Source organism: Phragmites australis, chromosome 4 (assembly GCF_958298935.1).
Source record: "Phragmites australis chromosome 4, lpPhrAust1.1, whole genome shotgun sequence".
NCBI lineage: Eukaryota > Viridiplantae > Streptophyta > Magnoliopsida > Poales > Poaceae > Phragmites > Phragmites australis.
In genome coordinates this window covers 10,497,588-10,521,717 of record NC_084924.1, presented here as the reverse complement: position 1 = coordinate 10,521,717, position 24,130 = coordinate 10,497,588, and the positions used below count along the sequence as shown (strand labels likewise).

At 43.9% G+C, this 24,130-nt stretch overlaps 2 protein-coding genes across 2 annotated transcripts; both read left to right on the top strand.

Moving 5' to 3' along the window:
• Window positions 1-13,906: 13,906 nt before the first annotated feature.
• On the top strand, window positions 13,907-18,303 carry LOC133915658 (putative linoleate 9S-lipoxygenase 3). Its single transcript, XM_062358895.1, has 8 exons — window positions 13,907-14,233; window positions 14,566-14,858; window positions 15,439-15,676; window positions 15,839-16,174; window positions 16,255-16,340; window positions 16,460-16,875; window positions 16,969-17,232; window positions 17,328-18,303. The coding sequence occupies exons 1-8, from the start codon at window positions 14,044-14,046 to the stop codon at window positions 18,097-18,099; spliced, it is 2,595 nt and encodes an 864-aa protein (XP_062214879.1). The 5' UTR covers window positions 13,907-14,043; the 3' UTR covers window positions 18,100-18,303.
• A 4,257-nt stretch (window positions 18,304-22,560) lies between these two features.
• Window positions 22,561-23,118, top strand: LOC133914585 (uncharacterized). The gene has a single exon (XM_062357663.1). It carries the CDS (start codon window positions 22,561-22,563, stop codon window positions 23,116-23,118), a length of 558 nt encoding a protein of 185 aa, XP_062213647.1.
• Window positions 23,119-24,130: the final 1,012 nt, after the last annotated feature.

Here is a 24,130-nt window from a genome sequence, read left to right as displayed (position 1 = left end):
TTATTATGGGACATTATGAATAGACCGGTGAGTTAGGCTACTTCCAATGTAATCTTGGAGCTAGATAATACTAGCTCAAAAATTTAGAGAGATAGAGTTATAGATGCACTAAAAATATTTGAATTAACCATCTTACTTCTATTTTAACTGAAAATAATGATTTAAATCACTTTATTATATCTTACAACCTCAAAATCGAAACATAAAGCTTTGAGCTGTGCCGGTCTAAATCGTCGGGTTGATTATAGATTAACTCCGCTGGTTAGCTCGACGTGCCTTGATGTGCGCAAGCAAATACCTCGTCGTGCCTCTCACATGTCTTCTTGGTCGGGTCACCGCTTTGGTCGTCTCGGTCGAATTTGCATGTGCGCGCGCGTGATTTGGGAAGTTTGCAGTGTGATGTTTGATCTCGAATTGCAATCATACAATATAGCTAGCTAGACCCATCACCCAACACGGATGCATGCTTTAGATATCTTACGGTGTTGGGAAAAGAGAAATCGACTCCGGTATAGTAGGGGAAAAAACTCCACTATTAGTTCTTCAACTATTTTCGTAGTTTAAGTTTGATCCCTCAACTTCAAAACTGGATGCAACAAGCCCCCCCCCCCGGTCTCTTGAAATCGGAGGAAATCCTGTCTCAAGTGGTATTACATGTGTTGTGTTGGTGAACTGATAGACTATACTAACGTAAAACAAAATTTTCTCTATCGCGTTCAACTAAGAAATCATACGAGTAGAATATCAGATCGTTAACACAAGACGTGCAGCACAGTGTAAGAAGAGTTGAAGTAGACAGATCCAATGTTGTGCATGTCAATGCAGAAGGGGCAGCTCTCCGACCAGCTCCAAGCTCCAAGCAACTCCACGACCATGAAGCGAAAGTAGTCGATCACGTCGACTGCCTCGTCAACCATGAAGAGAAAGTAGTCGATTTTATCGTAGTGTCCTTGTCACAGATCAACACTGCAGCAATGGTAGCAGTGGCTCTATAGTATCCACATGTACATAGATTAAATGTCATACATCAGTATGCTAGCACCATGCCTGGCTAGGGTTTCGTAGGGAGTTTGAGAAGAGATGACGGCTAGGGTTTTGATGGTCGAATCTATGCACCCACGGCCCATGTCTCTACTTATATAGAGCATACTAATAGGCATTTAATTGCGTTAAAGTCTATCATGACTCTAAATTCTAATAGATATTTAATCATATTAAATCCCACTTATAGATCCAATCTGCATATACGATCGCTTCTAGGGTATATCACCAACAATCTCCCACTTGTATTAGAGTCGATCATACAAGTTTTAAATTCCATCACTTTAAGTGTGCGACCTGTTAGGTTCATATGTAAACGGCCGCTACCCAGAAACCATTTCCAAATTGCAAGTCAATAGTTGTACCTAACATGATATATTGACTCCCGAATGTACACAAAGATCATATCTGCTGAACTTTGATATACTCCTGCACCAATCCTTTTACCATACGATATCAATCAAGCTCAAGGCGAGATACGTATCACCTTTGTGATAGATCAACCATTCACTCGATCTCGTAGTGGATTACTATCTTGTGATTAACTCTTTAATCATATTGGTATGACCATGCACTTTCTTAATCCATCCATATCGAGGAGTCTAGAGATATCTCTCCCATTATCTAGGATGGGTAAATTCTATCTTGATCGCTTACATCCCAAGACATGTTTCATATCATACCTGAAAGCTACCTTTATAACTAGCCAATTACAGAGTAGCGTTTGGAAGTCCCTAAGTGTGTTACTTCACATTCTGAGAATTAATGATGATCTCAGGTCAAATGATTCTGTAGGTACACCATTCGAGATTACAACTGATAGCACAATAAATAACATCTCAACAGTGTCTCAAGGTGTGTCAATCCCACACCATGTTCTCTAACATGTGTCCACATTATTGATTTGATATCTCCATATCTATGATCCGTGAAACATGATCATCTATCAATCAATTCGCTAATCTATGAATCATTCTTGTCCCATATAATGATACGAGATTAGGGATAATTTAGAATTAACATCATAATACAACAAAGAGTTTCACAAATAAGTCACATACTTGCCGATCAATGTAAATGATAATTATTCAAGGAACCAACTAAATAATTATTCAAAAGCACATAAACATAGGCATCTCTCACATGCACACGACTCAATCATGCAAGAATCTAATACCATAGAGCTCAAGTGTGCCTCATGCTTGGGCTACGAGAGAGGCTTCATTAACGAATCAGCAATATTCGAATCTGTGTGCACCTTGCATATCTTTACGTCACCTCTATCTATGATATCTCGGATGAGGTGATAGTGCCGTACTATGTGCTTGGACTTCTGGTACGACCTAGGCTCCTTGGCTTGTACAATAACTCCACTATTATCACAATAGAGGTCCATTAGAATAGATGCACTAGAGATCACACCCAACCTAGAAACAATTTTTTTTGATCCAAACAGCCTTTTTTGCAGCTTCAGAAGCTGCTATGTACTCGGCCTCCGTCGTTGAATCGGCAACCGTTTCTAGTGTGGAACTTTTCCAACTCACCACCAATTCTCCTTTCGAGATTCGACGATAGATGTTTCATGTACATGATGATAGAGATATGTCAATTTGCCCGAGAATGCCAATATTAGCACGAATCGTACGGAAAACAAGAAGTCACGCCTAGACGACGACTGCCTCTATTAAGGCAAAACACAAATTCAAACTGTGATATGAAATCGTCCTTGTCGATTTAAAAGCTAGCATCAGTGTAACCATTTACAATGAGCTCATCTTCACCTCTATAGATCAGGAACATATCCTTAGTTCTTCTGATGTACTTTAGGATATTCTTGGTTGCTACCTAGTGAGCTTCATCTAGGTTTGATTGGTACTGCTAGCAACACTCAGAGCATAGGAGACATCTAGGTGCGTACAAAGCATGACATACATGATAGATCCAATATGTATTGGAATATCATTCTCGATCAACAATATATCATCTACATATAAGACCAGAAACACAAGTATGCTCCCACTAGCCTTTTTATAAACACAAGGTTTTTCTTCGTTCTTGATAAAGCCAAACCCTTTAACTATTTCATCAAAACGAAGGTTCCAACTCCAAGATGCTTGCTTCAGCCCATAGATGAACTTTTGAAGCTTGCATATCTTCCCAGTATTTTTCGCATCAACAAAACCTTCAGCCTGTGTCATGTACACTTCCTCATTTAGGTTTCCACTAAGGAAAGCTGTTTTAACATCCATTTGCCAAATTTTATAGTCAAAATATGCAGCAATCGCTAGGAGGATCCGAATAGACTTTAGCATTACGATGGACAAAACATCATAATCAATATTTTGAATTTGCTTGAAACCTTTAGCCACCAATCGTGCCTTATAGATATGAACGTTTCCATCCATATCTATCTTTTTCTTAAAAACCCATTTACACTCAATGGTTTTTACACCATCAGATGGATCAACCAAGTTCTAAACTTAATTCACTCGTATGGATTCTAATTCGGATCTCATGGCTCCAAGCCATTTCTTAGAGTTCGGTCCCACCATTGCTTCTGTATAGTTCTTGGGATCATCATTGTCCAACAATCATTGTCCAACAATAATATATCGTGCTGCCTCGTGGTTAGGAGCGTGAACTATTCAGTTGCGCGACATGCCCTTTCAGACCTGAATGGGGCTGGTGGCTCAACAACAGGTTCTACATCATCTTACATATCCTGTTGAAATTCAGTAGGAGCTAAAACGCTTTCCGATGGTTCCTGAATTTCTTTGAGTTGCACTGTGCTCCCACTAACTCTCTTTGAGATAAACTCTTTCTCCAAACAGACACCATTCCGGATGACAAACACTTTGCCTTCTTCCCGATGATAGAACTAATATCATTTGGTTTCTCTAGGATACCCCACAAAGAAGCATTTAACAGATTTGGAATTAAGCTTATCAGACATCAAATGTTTTACATAAGCCTCACAACCCCGTATCATAAGAAAAGATAACACGAGACGTTTCCCAGTCCATATCTCATACGATGTCTTCTCTACAACTTTAGATGGAACCCTGCTTAATTTAAACACAACAGTTTCTAGAGCGTATCCCCAGAAGGACAATGGAAGATCAGATTGACTCATCATGTATATGACCATGTCTAATAAAGTTCGGTTCCTTTGTTCGAATACCCCATCCCATTGAGACATTCCTGGCGGAGTCCACTGTGGAACGATTCCACATTACTTTAGCTGATCACCAAACCCATGGCTTAAATATTCACCTCCACGATCTGATCATAGAAATTTAATTGTCTTGCCCATTTGATTTTGTACCTTATTCTAGAACTCTTTGAACTTTTCAAAGGATTCAAACATGTGCCTCATGTAACCATATCTACTAAAATCGTCGGTGAAAGTAATGAAGTATTGAAAACCACCTCTGGTTGTAGAACTCATTGGTTCACATATAGATATACGTACAAGGGCTATCAATTCATTCGCTCTCTCACTTTGACTTGTGAAAGATGTCTTAGTCATCTTGCCAAGTAAATAAGATTCGCATGGATCAAATAATTCAAAATCAAATGAAGCTAGGAGACCATCTTTATAGAGCTTCTCCATGTGCCTCTTATTTATATAACCCAAGAGACAATGGTAAACATAAGTGGGATTCAAATCATTAGGCTGAAGCCTCTTTGCATTAATGTTATAGACAGAAACATCCTTAATATCTAAAATATAGAGTCCATTCAGCAATGGACAGTGACTATAGAACATGTTATTTAAATAAATTGAACAACACTTGTTATTTATTATGACTTTAAAACCACTATCTTCTTCTAAACATGAAGAATAAATAATGTTTCTGCCCAAGGCCGGAACATAATAACAATTATTTAATTCTAAAACTAATCCTGAGGGTAATGACATGGAGTAAGTGCCAATAGCCATCGTAACAACTTTTGCTCCATTGACAACATGAACATCCACCTTGCCTCTTGCAATATTTCTAGTCCTTCTTAGTGTCTGCAACGATTTGCAAGTATGAATCATTGCACCAGTATCAAATATCCATGAATCGTTAGGATGAGTAGTAAGATTAATTTCAATATATCTGAAGTGGAAGTCTTACTTCCCTTCTTCTTCTTGAGTTCTTCCAAGTATAGCTTATAGTTCCTCCGCCAATGGCTAGGCTTATGGTAGTGGTGGCAAGCATCATTAGTAGCAGGGATAGCCTTGGACTTTCCAATAGGTTTAGGCTAGGAGCTTGAGATCTCATCCGAATTCTTTCTCTTACTATCATTTTGAACCATTATCACATGACTAGAGCTTTTCTTAATGCTTTCCTTAGCAGTCTTTAGCATCCCATACAATTCAGCCATGCTTTTCTCCATGCTATTCATATGAAAGTTCGGATGAACAACTCGAAGCTCGTAGGGAGCGACTGGAGAATCACATCAGTAGCCAACTCTGGGCTAAGAGTTTTTCTAGACTTTCAATGTAACAAATCATCTTGATCACATGTGGATTGACTGGGCTACCTTCTGCCAACCTACACACAAACAACGACTTTGAGGTGTTGAATCTCTCAACCCTATCTTGGTTCTCAAATATGCCACGGAGTCCCACAATCATATTGTAAGCATCCGTATTGTCATATTACTTTTGAAGCTCAGAGTTCATTGTGGCAAGCATGAGACAGCTAACATCAAGTGTATCATTGGTGTGCTTCTCATAAGCCTGCTTTTCAGCGACTATGGCACCCACTCTTTCGGGTGTAATCTTTCCAAACTGTTGATCTCCCGGATATCTAGAAACCCTTTCTGAGTAGAGGATAGCTTCCCTATTCGTTACGATTATCTTCTTTTTATTTTATCTCCATATCTTCCTCTGTGGTGATCACGATGTAAACTGAATCGAGTAAGATATGTATAATCATCATACATCCCTTATAGATATACAACATTTATAGTAAGAGAGGTAACAGGCTGGGTTGGGGCCTCGTGGATTTCAGACCCGACGAGGGTGGGTTCGGGTGCAGAATTCGCCCCACGGGGCCATCAGGTAGGGGCCCTGACCCGAAACGGGTTTGAGGCCAAGGCTTTATATCCCCGTGGGTGCCCCATGGGATCTAAATTAAGGAAAGCCTAGTACTACTTCAGTAGCCCATAGCCCATGGACTCCACGCTCCATGGGCTAACCCCATGCTCCAAACTCCTATCCATGACTCCATGCTCCATGGGCCGTCGCGCCGCCCACCACCATCGCCCCACTGGTCATCGCACCAAGCCGCCACCACAGCCACGATGCTGTCGGGTGCCGCCTCGTCCCGCACCTCGATGAGGCACAAGGTCGCCCACCGCCACCACCTTGTTCCTCTGGATCGCCACCACGGCCACGACAACGTCGCGTGCCGCCTCATTCTGCACCCCGACGAGGTGCAGCACCATCATGCCACCCACCGCCAACGTCTCATCACTCCGGACCACCACTACGGCCATGGCGCCATTGAGCGTCACCTCATCCCACACCCCAATGAGGCGCAGCGCTGCCGCACCGCCCATCACCACTGCCTTGTCGCTCTGGACTGCCACCATGGCCACGACGCTGTCGAGCACCGCCTTGTCCCGCACTCCAACGAGGCATAACGCCTCTGTGTCGCCCACCGCCACCAGCATGTCACTCCGGACCACCACCACGACCATAGGCCAAGGCGTCGTCTAGCACCGTCTCGTACCACACCCCAACGAGGCGCAACGTTGCCCACCGTCACCACCCCGTCGCTCTAGACTGCCACCGCAACCATGTCGTCGTCAGGCACTGCCTCATCATGCACCCCGACGAGGCACTATGCCGCCCACGGTGATGCCGTTGGGAGGGGCGGGTTCCAGGAGTGGGTGAAGAGGATGGGTGCAGGAAGCGGAGGTTTTTGGTTACAGGTCCCTCGTCGGGTCTCGGGTCCCCGCTAGGGCCAAGGGCGGGTTGCACCTAGTTTTTGTTTTGGGTCCAAGTCAAGTTTCATGTTTCGGGTCAGGTGCATTCTCGCTTCATCTAGTCCGGACCCGACCTGTTGCTACCCCGAATTTATAGAATATATACTAAATATATTTTTTACGACCTATCGTCACATATATATTCTAAAGGAAAATAGTGGTCAAATTACACATTGGAGATTATATCAAAACATAATATCACTGCTACAGAACCCTCATCAGTGTCAGTTCAAAATCGCCATCAGTGACGGATTTTGAACCAATACTGATTACTTGGCACTAATAGTCACTGATAGTGGACTATCAGTGTCAGTTAGAGCTACTAACCGACAGTAGTAGTCGGTCCCGATTCAATGTTTTTCAGGCAAAAAAAAGCTTCAAAATATGTTTTTCGCGACCAGATGCACCTGACTAGAGGCTGCTCACCCGACCACGTCCATCATTCGCAAAGTCACGCAATATTTGCTGGCATGCGGCAACCAGGACTCAAACTCATGACCTCAGAGTAGGTATGCGCGCGCGACCCTTCAAACATCTCAGCTATCGTCTATTCATGAGTATAGTAGCAAAATAAATCCTTTTGACATTTTCTGATTGAACGTTTGAATGGCTATTTAGACATCTAAATGATCTCAAATGAAAAAGTTGTCAACTACAAAGTTGTTCTCGTTGAGTTCTACAATGTTGATATAAAGTTTGTATCCATCTGACTACTGTTGCAACTTTGTTATAATTATTTGGGAATTTAAATGACCTCAAATTAAAAAGTTTCAACTACAAAGTTGTACATCTCACCGAGAGCTATAATTTTTATATAATTTTTTTTCTCGTATGACTTTGTGTGAAAAAATTATGAATTTTTTAAAATAAATTATGACAGTAGCAATCATCAGTGACGGTTCGTGGCTAGAACCAATACCAATATTTACTATCAGTGGCAGTTTATAGTTAGAACTGACACTGATTCTGATTATCAGTGTCAGTTCTAGTCATAAACTGGCACTGATAATGACTATATTAGTGCCGATTCATAGCTAGAATCGATACTAATACTACCATTATCAGTACCGATTCTATCTAATAACCGATACTGATAGTGACTATAAGTACCGGTTCTTAGCTACTCAGTCGTTGTTCACACACGATAGTTTAAGAACCGGTATTGATACCTTTTTAGTAATAGCTACTGTTGAACCGACACTGGTAAGATACTGTATATATGATGTTCAAGTATATATTTTTTATCATAGGGAGTAATATAGAACAACATCTTCCTTATAGGTTAATTTTAGTTCTAGATCCCCGCTAGTGTTCCAAACTCTCCTGGGTCAACAATATATGGCCGGCGTCAAATATTTTCATGTAACGACAATTTAGTTGCCACTACTCGTACGGAGAACACATAACTTTGAAGATGATTCAAATGAGGGCTACGTACGTGTAACGTAACATGGTTCTCGTCCACCCATGTCTGGCTGCGTCGATCATAGATCGGATAAAGTTTGGCGACCTTGAAAGCTATCGAGGGCCCACATTTCAGGCCTATCAGTGATCTATACTATTTGCTCTGTTTAAAAATAATATGTGTATTTTTTGGCTTGGTCTTTGAAATTGAATTTTGATTAAAGTTTTCTCAAAAAATATATCATTTATAACTATAAAATGTGTATAGTATAAAATCATTTTAAATTGTGAACCTAGTTGTATATTTTTTATATAGTAGATATTATTATAATTTAATTAAATGTTAATAAAAAACATATCAAATTTGATTTTTTTAAAAAAGTATATTATTTTTTATGGGAGGAAGTAATTTGGTCTTGGTGTTTTGATTTTTGTTGGACTCTAGGACCATTTTCCTATCCTGATCGCCTAACACAAGCCGACAAGCGATGTCGCTTTCTCTAGGACCATTTCTTAATTCTGATACTGATATGTGATACGTACATGCATGGCTCTTTCTTTCAGTAAAAAAAAGGCTGTTGGCTCAGTTTCGTTTCTTTTCTATTGCCGGCCTTAATTCTTAACTGGTCTTGTGTTCTACCTACATTGGCGGCTTGAACTTATATATTGATTGATCTAGTGTTCTTTTTTTCGTACGATATAGCTATAGATATGGAATACCTTACTAATACTTGACATTGTGGAGAACTTATATATGGAGTACTACTCGAGCATCTGATACTTTGTTTGGCGATAGTTTTAGCTTATAAATGAAGTAAACTGCTTTTTTGTCGCAGTATCCTGACACGGCGATGCGTGCATCGCGTTCTGCTTATGATATTTCATTTGTCTCTTATAGTTTACTCCGAGCTGGTGCAGAAAATATATCGAAGTCTACTAGGAGATTTACAAGTCGCTACTTCTGTTGTCGTACTCGTATCCTAATCAGGTTCTGCTACCGTGCCACGTGAACTAACGTTGAATATTTTGTCACGTTATTGAAAAAAAAACCCATATGAGGTTTTTTCTATCTCACTGTTCTAGCTGAAAGCCGCGATAGAAAACCTATATAACTAGAACCTGAGAGGTAATAAATATCTCTCATCATTATTATAGAAAGTGCCATCCCTATCTTTCTTTTATAACTGATTTGAAAATAATCGATAGTGACAAAATATCATTGTTGGTTCTTTAAAAAAATCAAGATTAATGGCTAATCTGGGAAAAAACAACACTATAATCAAGTACTACTGCTAGTTCAATTAAAAAGCTGGTAGTGATACTCTCTACCGGTTCTAGCTATAAACCGCCCGTGACAATAAAATACAACACATTTTTAAAAATTCATAATATTTTCATATAGAGTCGAATGGAGACAACCTTTATATGCAAATTGTATCACTCGACGCAACTTTGTAGTTGATAATATTTTTATTTGAAGCAATATAAAAACCTAAATAATTCTCTAAAGATTTGTGCAGTAAAAGTCACAAGAATAAATTACCCTATACCTATCAACTAAAACTGTGATGTAAGATGATAAGAAAGTTTCGTACGAAGGATGAGGTCATGGTTCCATAGTAAAAAAAACTCTTTTTTAACATCAGAAACTAATTCTACAAAATTGTTAAAGAAAAAAAACACGCACTAGAGTACAAAGTAAACTGTCGGATCTGGTATAACACTAGTAGGTAAGATTGAAAATGCCACACACAGGGCTACAAAGTTGAAAAGTGAAACTTAAAATATTTTTATCGTGAGTTTTGTAACTCGGATTGATGAAACGTCTGTGCAGCACTGACTTTCAGATGTAGCACTATGTTTCTAAAAAATTTGAGCAAATTACAGAAAGTCAATTTTTGACAAAAACTTCAGAAGTCATGTTAGTCTTCTAAGCCATTTTAGGGGTATTTTTTTTCTTCTTATGTGCCTCTTTGTTAGCTTCGAAAGTAAAAGTCAAATGTCGAAGTCAGACTTAATATACAAAAGTTATAGTTGTTTTACCGAACAGTGCACGAATTGATTTTTAAAAATTCATAACTTTTTTATAGAGTGATTATCATAAAACTACATTATTTTGTTTAACTATTATATAAATGCACATTTCCCTCCTATTTTAAAAAATCTCACTTTGCATAGCTTAATCACAAAACCACACTTTTTTTATTTAACTATCACATAACTACACTTTTTCCCTCCTATTTCACAAAACCACACTTATTTTGCATCACTTTATCACAAAACTACCTTCTTTTGATTCAACTATCACAAAACTACGTGTTTCTCCTCCTATTTTATAAAATCACACTTACTTTGCATCACTTTATCAGAAAAGTACACTTTCTATTATTATGAACATATTTGACAAGATGGGCTCACGCGTCATACTTACAGGCTTCAGCTCCCACTGTTTACTGATGTGGTCGACTACGTCATGTGACAATTGTTTGCCAAGTTAGCAAATTCTATATGACCTTTGAGCGACTAAATGGTGCCACACCAACCCCCACAAAATGCCAATTTTTCACGTACACGAATTCAACTCGTGCTAGATGGTAGCTTCCAAGAGAAGTAGGCTAAAGGCTATGCAGGATCTGCTAACTTGGCAAGTAATTATGATATTACGTAGTCAGTTATGTCAGCAAACGGTGAGGATTGAAGCATGTAAATATGACATGTGACCCTACCTTATCAGATTTGTTCACAGTAATAGAAGTGTAGTTTTGTGATAAAGTGATGCAAAGTAAATGTGATTTTGTGAAATAGGAGGAAAAAATATAATTTTATGATAGTTAAACAAAAAGGTATAGTTTTGTGATAATGTGATGCAAAGTAAGTGTGGTTTATGAAATATGAGAAAAAATATAGTTTTGTGAGAGTTAAACAAAAGAAGTGTAGTTTTGTGATAAAATAATGCAAAGTAAGTGTGGTTTTGTAAAATAGGAGAGGAAAAGTATAGTTTTGTGATATTTACTCTTTTTATATGGTGTCGAATGGAGACAAACTTTATATACAAATTATATCTCTTGATAAGATCTACAACTTTGCAGTGGATATCATTTTTATTTGAAGCCATATAAATACCCAAATAATCGTACAAATATTTATGTAGAAAAAGTTAAAAAAAATAATTACCCCATACCCATTAGCTAAAATTGTGAGGTGAGATAGTGAGGAAGCTTTACGCGAGGGGTAAGTTGCGGGTCCGAGTCCCACAGACTATTTGGGCGTGTAATTTTCTAAATTCAATGAATCGACTCCCACATAAGTCGAGCTCAATTTTTTTATTCCCAAAAACATCATATTTGGGACTAGCTAACACTGCCGGTTTGTAACATAAATCGATAATGATAACTCTATTACTAGCAATGATACTACTAGTATCATTATCGGTTTTGAACCGACAGTGATAACTTTTTTCTATAGTAGTGCACAATTCCAAATAGGAACCGTTAGGGATAATGTCCCGAACAATTTCTATCACGAGCCGTTACGGATAATATTTTCATAATTAATATTTATAGCTTATTTTCAGAGATTTATAACTTTTTATATGGAGTGACATGGAGATAATTTTTATATAAAAATATTGCTCTCGATAAGTTTTATAACTTTGTAGTTGGCATTTTTTATTTAAAGTCATCTAAGTGTATAGGTGAAATGATAATATACGCAATATTTAATGAGTATTGTAATTGGTTTTGGACCCAACTGTAATAATATCTAGTTACTACAATTGCTTGAATGCAGTCAATTCAAAAACTGATTGTATAAAGCTGTTCCGAACCGATTGTATATGCCCTTATTTTGGTAGTTAGGGCCCGCCATTTTTTGCATAGAAATTTTGCAGGAAACAATCGAACAAACTTACCTAGGATTCAAAAGGAGGGGGGGAAATCACATTTTCAACCAGGCCATAAATTAATTCTGCCTACTTTGGCAGCTTCAACTTATCGATCGAGTGTTTTGTTTTTTAAAATTTCTTGCGAGGGAAGAACTTTGAAGTACTATGAATATTTGATTGCTTCCTTTGTCATAGTTTTAGCTGATGTATGTAGGCTGCGTGCACCTCGGTGCGGAGACCGGAACTTATTCACTTGGAATAAAACTTTCTTTATTAAGCTAAGTAAGTATCCTTGGGGCAACCACGTCATACACTACAATATTCGGCAATTAAAAGACGAGCAGTTGGAAGATGTAACCACCAATTAATTGACACCTTGATGACTTGATTATCAGAAAATCCTATCGCCCTGGTTTGTTGGTAAGTAACGATAGCAAAATGCAAGCTACTCATTCTAGATTAGGAACAAAATTAATCGATATCCCGGTCGTCCCATAAATAAGATAGATGCTTGCAACATTTTTTGTTTTGGAACTGGGCGCAGGATCTAATCTGTTTCATAAAACTAAAAGCGAAAGCCAATTTACAGAGTAGAAAAGAAGTAGAAAATTGAAAAAGAAGAACCAAAATAAAAGGTGCAAAGCATAGGAGAAGACTGCAACAGATGCAGCTCAATAGGTAAGAGCTATTCAACTCTTCTCAGAGACGTTTCAAAGCCTGATCATTCTGACTTGAGCATTTTGTTCGTTTGACGGAAGAGATGCTTGCAACACATGGACAGTATAAGCTGATTATTTGAGCAAAGGTCAAAATACACGAAAACGCGTCGCGGCTCCATCCGTGCATCTTCTTCGCACGTAGTACACCGGTAGACCGTAAATAATATGGTGTGCAAGCGAGCCTTTCTTTGACGCCCCCATCTACCGAGAAGTAAATTCTTCAGAATTGGTACAGAAAAAATCTTATGAGATCTATCCATACCATTTATCTCGTGACCTAACAATTAAATTTAAAAAAAATATGTTTCAGAGATAATCTTTTATAATACCAAATCCTATAAAATTTATATCCATTCCATCTCCCGCGCGGCAGCCTGCGGACGCTTCCAAATCCCACCCGCGCGCGCGGTCCACCGCGTCGTCGGCGCACGAGTTTCACGTTCAGAGACGCCCACCGCGAAGCTACCGCTCGTACTCGCACATGCAAACACGCTGCGCAGCGCAATGCGGGACGATGCAAGCTGGGGGACCGGAACGTACGGGGGGGGGGGCCGCGCTGCGCCGAGCAGTGTCGGGCACGGATCATTTACCTTAATTACGATTAATACAAATAATCATTGTGTAAACAGTGTAATAAGTCAATAACTACAGTAGCTTGTATGAATTAATCGTTATTATTGTAGTAAATACTGCAGCAACAGCGATACATCTATTGTAGCGACATGACCTACTGTTCTTATATTACTGTAGCGCATGATCTAAACTCTCCGTTTTTAATCAGACGATACGTATTCACTTAATGCAGCGTATTGGAGAAGTCAATGCAGAGGATCTCAATCCAGCAGTGTCACGAGCCCGGCAGGACTGCACGCACAACACGAGGCAGTATTTCAGCTCCATTCCCTCGCGCGCTATAAATTCCCGGCTCGCTCTGCCTGCTCTCACACGCATCCATCCACACCAACGAACGCGATAGTAGTAAATACCTGCTCTAGCTAGTTGGGGGTGAAGATGATTGGAGGGATCATCGGCGAGCTGACGGGGGCGAACAAGCATGCGCGGATTAAGGGCACGGTGGTGCTCATGCGCAAGAACGTGCTCGACCTCAACGACTTCGGCGCCACCATTATCGACGGCATCAGCGAATTCCTCGGCAAGGGCGTCACCTGCCAGCTCATCAGCTCCACCCTCGTCGACCCCAGTAAGCACAGGACGCTCCCCGTGTCTCTCCCCTCGATCTCTCAAGTTCTCGGTTTCTTTTAAGTTCTTTCTGTGTGTGCCATTTCCCCCATACAAAGCACTGTGTGGGCGGCCATGGCTAGTTCGGTCATAGCTTTGACGGGACATGGAAAGAAGAGAGAGCAACACCGAGAAAAGGACAGCGAGCTCGGGTGCAGAGCACTGGATGCTTCCGATAAAGTAAAAAAGGACACAGTAGCAGCTCAAAAGCAAGAGATCCGAAATTATTTACTTCGAACTAGATTCTTTATCAGTTAAGCACCCAACTAATCTCGGCGGAACGCGTGTGTGCAGACAACGGCAACCGCGGCAGGGTGGGCGCGGAGGCGAACCTGGAGCAGTGGCTGACGAGCTTGCCGTCGCTGACGACCGGCGAGTCCAAGTTCGGCGTGACCTTCGACTGGGAGGTGGAGAAGCTGGGTGTGCCGGGCGCCGTCATCGTCAAGAACTACCACAACGCCGAGTTCTTACTCAAGACCATCACCCTCGACGACGTCCCCGGCCGCGGCACCGTCACCTTCGTCGCCAACTCATGGGTCTACCCCGTCGCCAAGTACCGCTACAACCGCGTCTTCTTCGCCAACGATGTAAGTCTCCATCGGTCGCTTCTTGTCTTCGTCCATGATCATGAGTCTTGTCAGTGATTGGCAAGTGGCCGATTTTTTTAAGGATTATCATTCATTATTAGTACAGTCTTCTATGTTAATTGGCGTAGGTAGGAAAGGATATGGTTCGGTGAAGAAGATTTTTAATGAACTGGTGCTACTAGTGTGTAACTGCAACGGTAGGTAAGGGAGTGATGTGCGACTACTACTAGAATGGTCTTCTGACACAGAGAGGCATATGGGTTCACGTGAGTCATGGGCTCATCAGCTCATGGTGCACGTCGACGACCTCGTTCCATCGCCCCGAGGAACTTTTATAAAGATGGATGCCAATGCACTCAAGTTTACTTTGACATGGTAAAAATCTAGAGAATGATGACGATCGAGTTTGTCTGGTCAAGTCTTAGTTGTGGAATAACTCAAAATCTCAAACAAGCTGAGTGGTAGCAAATCAGCTGTTAACATGTGCTTATATTTTGAGAAAAATCAATCAATCAGGATTATTTGCCAAAAGTCACTCAACATTTTGATTTCGCCTTAATTTTGTACCAAAACGACGCAGACGTACCTGCCGAGCCAGATGCCGGCGGCGCTGAAGCCGTACCGCGACGACGAGCTCCGCAACCTCCGCGGCGACGATCAGCAGGGCCCCTACCAGGAGCACGACCGCGTGTACCGCTACGACGTCTACAACGACCTCGGCGAGCCCGACCGCGGCAACCCGCGCCCCGTCCTCGGCGGCTCCGCGGACCACCCGTACCCTCGCCGCTGCCGCACCGGCCGCAAGCACACAAAAACCGGTGCGCGCCTCTCCCCTCTGCAATGGATTTCCACTTCCCAGGACATGTGGGTCCAGATACCCGCACCGTCAGCAGGGCCCATCTTGCTGACTGCGCTGTCAGCTGGGCCCACTGTCAGCCAGAGTCCTTGTTGCAGAGTTGACTGACTTTGACTTGATGCAGACCCGAGCTCGGAGAGCCGGCTGTCGCTGTTGGAGCAGATCTACGTGCCGCGGGACGAGCGGTTCGGGCACCTCAAGATGTCGGACTTTTTGGGGTACTCGATCAAGGCCATCACGCAGGGCATCGTGCCGGCGGTGCGCACGTACGTGGACACAACCCCCGGCGAGTTCGACTCGTTCCAGGACATCATCAACCTCTACGAGGGCGGGCTCAAGCTGCCCAATATCCCCGCCCTCGAGGAGATGCGCAGGCTCTTCCCGCTCCAGCTCGTCAAGGATCTCCTCCCCGCCGGCGGCGACTACCTGCTCAAGCTCCCCATCCCGCAGATCATCAAAGGCATGAATCATCTGTCACGGACGTGCAAGTGAGAGGTTGCTCGAAAATCAAGCTGATTAATTGTTGCGTGTGCAAAACAGAGGACAAGGATGCGTGGAGGACCGACGAGGAGTTCGCGCGGGAGGTGCTCGCCGGCGTCAACCCGATGATGATCACGCGCCTCACGGTGATAGAATTATACTCTTTGCAAAGATGCATGCTAGCGTGCATGAATGGATGGCTTCACCAGCCTGAAATGAAATGCGCCTGATGCACAACTCTCTCTGTTCGATCGGTCGGTTGCAGGAGTTCCCACCTAAAAGCACGCTTGATCCCAGCAAGTACGGCGACCAGACCAGCACCATCACGGCGGGGCACATCGAGAAGAACCTCGAGGGCCTCACCGTGCAGCAGGCGCTGGACGGCAACAGGCTCTACATCCTGGACCACCACGACCGGTTCATGCCGTTCCTGATCGACGTCAACAACCTGGAGGGCAACTTCATCTACGCCACCAGAACGCTCTTCTTCCTGCGCGGCGACGGAAGCTTGGCGCCGCTCGCCATCGAGCTGAGCGAGCCGCACATCCAGGGCGGCCTGACCACGGCCAAGAGCAAGGTCTACACGCCGTCGTCGAGCGGCATCGAGGCCTGGGTGTGGCAGCTCGCCAAGGCCTACGTCGCCGTCAACGACTCCGGCTGGCACCAGCTCATCAGCCACTGGTACGGACCGACTGACAACAGTACTGTCTCCTTGGACGTGAACGTGAATTTACAACGAGTTAATCCTGAAATGAATTAATCGATCGATCTCAGGCTGAACACACACGCGGTGATGGAGCCGTTCGTGATCGCGACGAATCGGCAGCTGAGCGTGACGCACCCCGTGCACAAGCTCCTCCACCCGCACTACCGCGACACGATGACCATCAACGCGCTGGCGCGGCAGACGCTCATCAACGGCGGCGGCATCTTCGAGATGACCGTCTTCCCGGCCAAGTACGCCCTGGGGATGTCCTCCGTCGTGTACAAGAGCTGGAACTTCACCGAGCAGGGCCTTCCCGCCGACCTCATCAAGAGGTAAGAAGCATCGATCACTGCTAGAATCAAGAACGTCGACGTGCATCAAGAACCGTTATTAATCGCTGGTACGTGCTGATGAATCGTGAATGCAGAGGCGTGGCGGTGGCGGACCCGTCGAGCCCGTACAAGGTGCGGCTGCTGATCGAGGACTACCCGTACGCGAGTGACGGGCTGGCGATCTGGCACGCGATCGAGCAGTGGGTGAGCGAGTACCTGGCGATCTACTACCCGAGCGACGCCGTGCTTCAGGGCGACGCGGAGCTGCAGGAGTGGTGGAAAGAGGTGCGCGAGGTCGGGCACGGCGACCTCAAGGACGCGCCGTGGTGGCCCAAGATGCAGGCCGTGTCGGAGCTGGCCAGCGCCTGCACGACCATCATCTGGATCGCGTCGGCGCTGCACGCGGCCGTCAACTTCGGGCAGTACCCGTACGCGGGGTACCTCCCTAACCGTCCGACGGTGAGCCGTCGGCCCATGCCGGAGCCCGGGACCGAGGCGTACGCGGAGCTGGGGCGCGACCCGGAGCTGGCCTTCATCCACACCATCACGAGCCAGATCCAGACCATCATCGGCATCTCGCTGCTGGAGGTGCTGTCCAAGCACTCCTCCGACGAGGTGTACCTCGGGCAGCGCGACACGCCGCATTGGACCTCGGACGCCAGGGCGCTGGAGGCGTTCAAACGGTTCAGCGACCGGCTGGTGGAGATCGAGGGCAAGGTGGTGGGCGCGAACCGCGACCCGCAACTCAAGAACCGCAACGGCCCCGCTGAGTTCCCGTACATGCTGCTGTACCCAAACACCTCCGACCACAAGGGCGCCGCCGCCGGGCTCACCGCCAAGGGCATCCCCAACAGCATCTCCATCTGAGCACCTCGCAGCCGCTGAGGCCGGGCAGGCGCGTCCGGTTCTTGGTGCCTACCGCGCGCGAGGCTACGTACGAGCTGGTACATGAATAAGCCGTGTCTATGAGCCGCGTATCGTCCGGCACGGGAGCATGGAAATAAAACGTAATAATGAAGTGAATGCTGTGTTCTTTTCGTGAGACCAACCCCAAATACTGTTCGTGATTCAGCTGTGCTGTGCCTGCTGGCTGCTCTGCAAATTTATTAATTGTTCTTCACGACACTGGCTTGGGAAGAGAGGACGATATCGAAGATCAGGATCGTAAAACCGTCGAAAGAAAAAAAAAAAACCCCTGGTGATACGAATTAATTGACAATTCAGATCACAAAATTTGCAGCAAAACGGTGGAACCTGTGGGTATCCGAACACGCTGAGGTGGTTGAATTTAGTAAGAGCAACTCCAAGAGCCACGCTATCACACCCTCCGTAGCCAAAATAACGTGAGCTACGTAAAAATCACGCTCCAACGGACACGCTGTCACACACGCCATTTTACCAGACCCTCCAAATCACACCCTCACCGCACGCCAAATGTAGCGTGTGCTCCCGGCCACCATCGAGCAACCGCCGCTTCACTCCCGCCTTCCTCCCCTTCCTCCCTCCCCTTCCCCGTTGACCAGCTACCCATTCCACCTCGTCGCGAGAGGAGAGCGGTAGGTGGAAAAATACGCATCCGGCAGAGGACCAGAAGCTCCGGCGTGCTGCCTGTGAGCCCCCGCGAGCTTTCTCCTGCTACGGGTGTGCCGTTGCCGCTCCATCCGCCAACGATTTCTCCTACAGGTTCGGCCCCCATCAAACTCCCGCTCCTTCGGTCCTTCCCCTCCCCAGATCTGGCCACTTGATGCCCGAATCAAACCAATTCATGTGTTTCTTCTCTCCAGTAAGGTTAGCAAATTACCGGGATGTGGTTTCTTCCTCTGTTTTGCTTTCCTTCTGGGTTAATTTTTCATATGTTCATTGTTCAGATTTGTTTTGCCGTTTGAGGTAATGCATTTGAACAGGGAAACTAGACTTCCAGTTGATGTGCTTTGGCTGAGCAGTGTTGAAATTTCGTAGGAAAAAGGTTAATGTACATTGCCAATAGTAGCAATATTCCGTTCATTCTGTCTCCCCGTCAGATGGAGCAATATTGCCAAAACGAATTTCAGACAACGAATGATTTCTCTTTCCCTGTGTCATTGATAGCTGCTTCCTGAAAAAACAAAAAAGAAACAAGCTGCCTGCATACTATCTAAGATAGCAAATGTACTTTCTTTTCTGTGCTCTGAAATTCAAGTCTCTGAATACTCCATGAATGTGTAGTACTGTGTTTAGCTACTCTATATATTTTTGTAAATATTGTGCCATATATTCCCTATTCAGTTCATTAAGAATGTGATATACAGGTTAACAAGTTTTGTGGATGTTATGACTGGATTCAGAATAGAAGAAAAAGCGGTATGACAGCGCAAGACAGGGTATGCACCTATCTCTTTAATTTTCTTACAGCTTTATATGTTGTATGCAAGTTTAATAAGACATCTTCACTTGCAGATTGTTCAGACATGTACTTTGTACCAAGCGGAAGATACTAAAGGGAGATCATTTGGATTATTGCATTGCTGGAGAATCTTAGAGCACCATCCAAAGTGGACTTCTAGATTATCTCAGAAAAAACAAAAGACGACCTCCAATGCAAGTCCGGGTACTTCATCTCCAGGTACGACCTCCAACGATGATGAAGTTGAGGCTTGTACTCCTGAACATGATCCATTAAGAAGACCAATTGGTAAGAAGGTCGAGAAAGAACGATTACGACGAGGTAAAAGTTCTGCCTCTTCAGATGGTAGTGCTGTCATGTTAGCATTGGATAAAGTGTGGTCAAAAAAGATTGAGAGGGAAGACAAGAAAGAGGCCAAGAAAGATGCTCGCTATGAGAGAGCACTTGCAATGGAAGAAAAGATGATTGCACTTGAAGAAAGTAAGCAGAAAATAGAAAGAAAGAAGGTAGCACTAGAACAATAAAAGCTAGATCAACAGAGAAAGCATGATGAAGAGAGGATTATGAACATAGATATTAGTGGTATGAGTGGGCCACAACAACAATATTATATGAGCTTGCAGGGTGAGATCATTGCTCGACAATACAACGCATCGGGTTGAGATTATTATGTTTTTTAGTTGTGCTATTTGCATTGTGGTATGAACTATTTGTTGTGCGAACTATAAGTTGTGTGGACTATTTGTGAAGGATTCTATCTAATTTAGTTTTCAGATTCTAATCTGACTGTATATTTTAATACGCAATTGATTTAGCAGTTACCTAAGGTCGTGAACACTTAAGTATTACAAAGTGATCGTGCAATCATGTTTATGACTTTTTGCTCATTCCATATCCGTGCTGATAATTATTGTCTTCCCTTGTATTGCTAGCCTAATTCCTTCTTTTTTCCTGGCATGTCTCTCATTTGCTTATCTATTATCGGTTCCAGTCATCAGATGTTGTGCAGATTTATTTATTTTCACTTCTGAAAAAATGGACTTGCATATATAGATATAAAAAAATAGCCATTGGAAAAATAACCGTTGGAAAAATAACCATTGAAAAAATAGCCGTTGGAGAAATAGCCGTTGGAGAAATAGCCGTTAGAAATATAGCCGTTACAAAAATATAGTCGTTACGAGTATTAAAAAATAAGAGAGAGAATATAGAGGGTGAAATATAGATGTGCTGTTGGAGTGGTGGAGTATTATAGAGAAGGAATCTTTATAGATGGTAATTCATATGAGGATATAGATGGTGAAATATAGATGTACTGTTGGAGTTGCTATAAGGTGCATGTGATCTGGAAACGTTTGGCTGTGCAGTGCAACACCAACACTAATGTATTATATTAGTTCCGCAAAACCTGTGGACAACGGATAGATTGGCTTAATCATATACTCCCACTAGTGTTATAAAGCGCATGCACCACGCAAGAATCCAATCTGAAAATTCAAGGCACCTTAAGTTTGGCATGAGCTCCTAATGCTACTGTAAGAAAAATAAACAGAGAAATTCTGACAGAGCAATAACATGCCATTGACGTCCGGTTCTTCTGACTTAGCACAGGAAAGTCACGGGTACTGTTTATGAAAACTGTTTATGGTATGTTCATCGAACCGATTTTCTCATCCCGGCATTGACTCGTGGAAGTAGGATTAACCATATGAAATATTTGCGCCACCTCCAGGTAGGAGGCTAACGCATAAATATATTGCAGGAGATTAGGATGACTGCATCTGCACAGAGACACTTGGAAAGAAATATCCACTGGCATTTTGTAGCTTGTCAGCAGAAACGTGCCAGGCTGCTGAGACCCTGGGGTGGAGCCGAGAGCCAGAGGCCATAGACCATCTGCTTTCTAGTTGTCCGGTCATTCGCTGACAGAGTGACAGATTGGCGCATGTGCTCGGGGCACCGAATTCTGTACTAGAAGCAGTGGCCAGAGGCCGACAAACCTGAAACTTCTGCTCACAAGAAAACAGTAGAGCAACGAACACCTTTTGTGATCCAAGGTCACACGCTGTCTGCTTCACGGCCTTTATTTACTCGATGCGCATCATGGAAGATCAAACTGAAGAAAAGGAACTAAAATTTTGATAAGAAAACAGAAGAAGCTACAGACCCAAATGAAAATAATTCTGGAAAATTTCTGCCTCGTTAAGTTCCGAAGGCGCGGACAAGGATGAGCCAAACTCGCGATCGTGGTGGGCGAAGCTCCTAGGAAGAATGGAAAGAAAGGAAGATGGTCAATAATTGGAGGGGATAACTCCAATTGTTAATTGTTAAACTAAATATGCGCGCCAGGTAAACAGTGTCATGCATGTCACGTAACTGTGCCCGTGCAGCATTCGTGATTAGCGCCAGGAAACAACGGAAGGCCAGGTGAATTTGCTTGATTTGTTACCGATCTGTCCGGCTATATTTTTGGTACGTAATAACTCAGTTTTCTAACCGAGTCATCTTGTACTGCATATATGCTAATAGACTCTAATGAAATCAACAAGTGTGACAATTCTGATCGCCTTTATGTATCAGTTTAGCATTCCGATCCTCTTCATTGACGCTCCAACACCTTAGCGCTTGCGGAGGCTACTGCCACAACAAAGGAAGACACTGCCGCCTACGCCTCTCTAGGCCCTTGTCGCCGCCGTCACCGTCACCAGCGTCAAAACTCTAGTCCCCATCACTCTTGATCTCTCCTCCATTAACTACTCTCCATGGCGTGGGTTGTTCGAGTTCGCTCTCCAAAAATACACGCTCGATGACCACATCCGTGTGCTGGCTTTCAACACCGCTCCCGATGCGGCCTGGCTTCATCTGGATGCCCTCGTTCGGTTGTGGCTCTATAACTCTGTTTCCTTCGACCTCTGGACTCCTTCGCGTCCACGTACACCCTCTAGATGCGTATCGAGGGCCTCTTCCATGACAACACTGAGACACGTGCCATCTACCTCGAGCAGGAGTTCCACAGCCTAATGCAAGGGACATCATCCATCGTCAAGTATCGTCGACGGCAGAAGGCCCTCGTTGATGACCTCACCACCATCGGCACCGTCATTGCTGATCGGAGCCTCATCCTCAAGACCATACATAGGCTAAACTCTCACTTCTCCCACACGCGGACGCTTCTCTCCATGCAACATCCCGTTCCTTCGTTCCACAAGGTTTGCTCCGCGCTCATGCTTGAGAAATTGAAGACAAAGAGCTCTAACACTCCTTTGGCCTCCGTGTTGGTTGCCAATCACTCCCCCAACAGTGGCAACAAAAACTCCTCATCCGCTGGCTCCGACAGCAACTACACCCATTGTGGCCACTCGTACAGCAATGCCAATGGGAACTATGGCAATGGCGGCAACTTTAACCGCAACCGTAGCCACAACAATGGCAACCGCGGCAATCGGAACAACGGCTCCAGTGGCACAAACTCCTCTAGCAAGGCGCCCCTGCAGTCTCTCTAGAACCCATGGGCAGGGTCCATTTAGATATGGCCTGACCCATGGTCCTCGATACCTCGCCCCACTGGCCAGGGAGTTCTCGGACAGCCCCCAACGCTGGCGTTCCATGCTTTCGCGCCCTCGCCTCCCAATGTGTCAACTCCTTCCCTAAGCTACTCCATACCAACATACACTTTTGACCAGCAGTAGCTGTTGAACCATTTTAGCACCATGTTGTTGACTCCTCCAACTACTAATAATTGGTACATGGATTCTGGCGCATATGCGCACATGACTTCCGATCCCAGTAATCTCACTTCATGTCATTATTGGCAATGGCTCTTTTATTCTCGTTGCCCACTCTGGCTTCACTTCTTTTTACACCCTAGCACGTTGATTTTCTTTAAACATTGTTCTGGTCACTCCTAGTATTATCAAAAAATTTATTTTTGTGCGCCAATTTACTTATGATAATCATTGTTCCATTGAATTTGATCCTTTCAGTCTTTCTGTGAAGGATCTTCGCACCAAGAACGAGATCATCACGTGCAACACCCAGGGCGACTTGCACCCATTCCTTCCACCATCTACAACGCATGCTTCCTAGCCACGACGTCATCTTCGACATTGTGGCATCACTGCTTAGGAGATCCCAATAGCCAAGCTTTGTCGCACTTAGCAAGTGCCTTTTCTATTCCATGTAATAAAAAGTCAATCAATGAATCTTTATGCCATGCTTGTCAACTTGGCAAACACATTCGTCTTCCCTTTGATGTCTCCACCTCTCGCACTACTCATCCCTTTGAGCTTCTCCACTGCGACCTATGGACATCCCCTCTACCTAATGTTTTTGGTTACAAGTATTATCTCGTCATTCTCGACAACTATAGTCACTATGTGTGGACATTTCCTCTTTGTCTCAACCACTGTCCAATCCTTACAATGTGATAATGGTCATGAATTTTCGACAGCACCACTGCACGTCTCTTTCTTCTCTCTTTTGGCACTTTCCTTCACATGTCTTGCCCATACATCT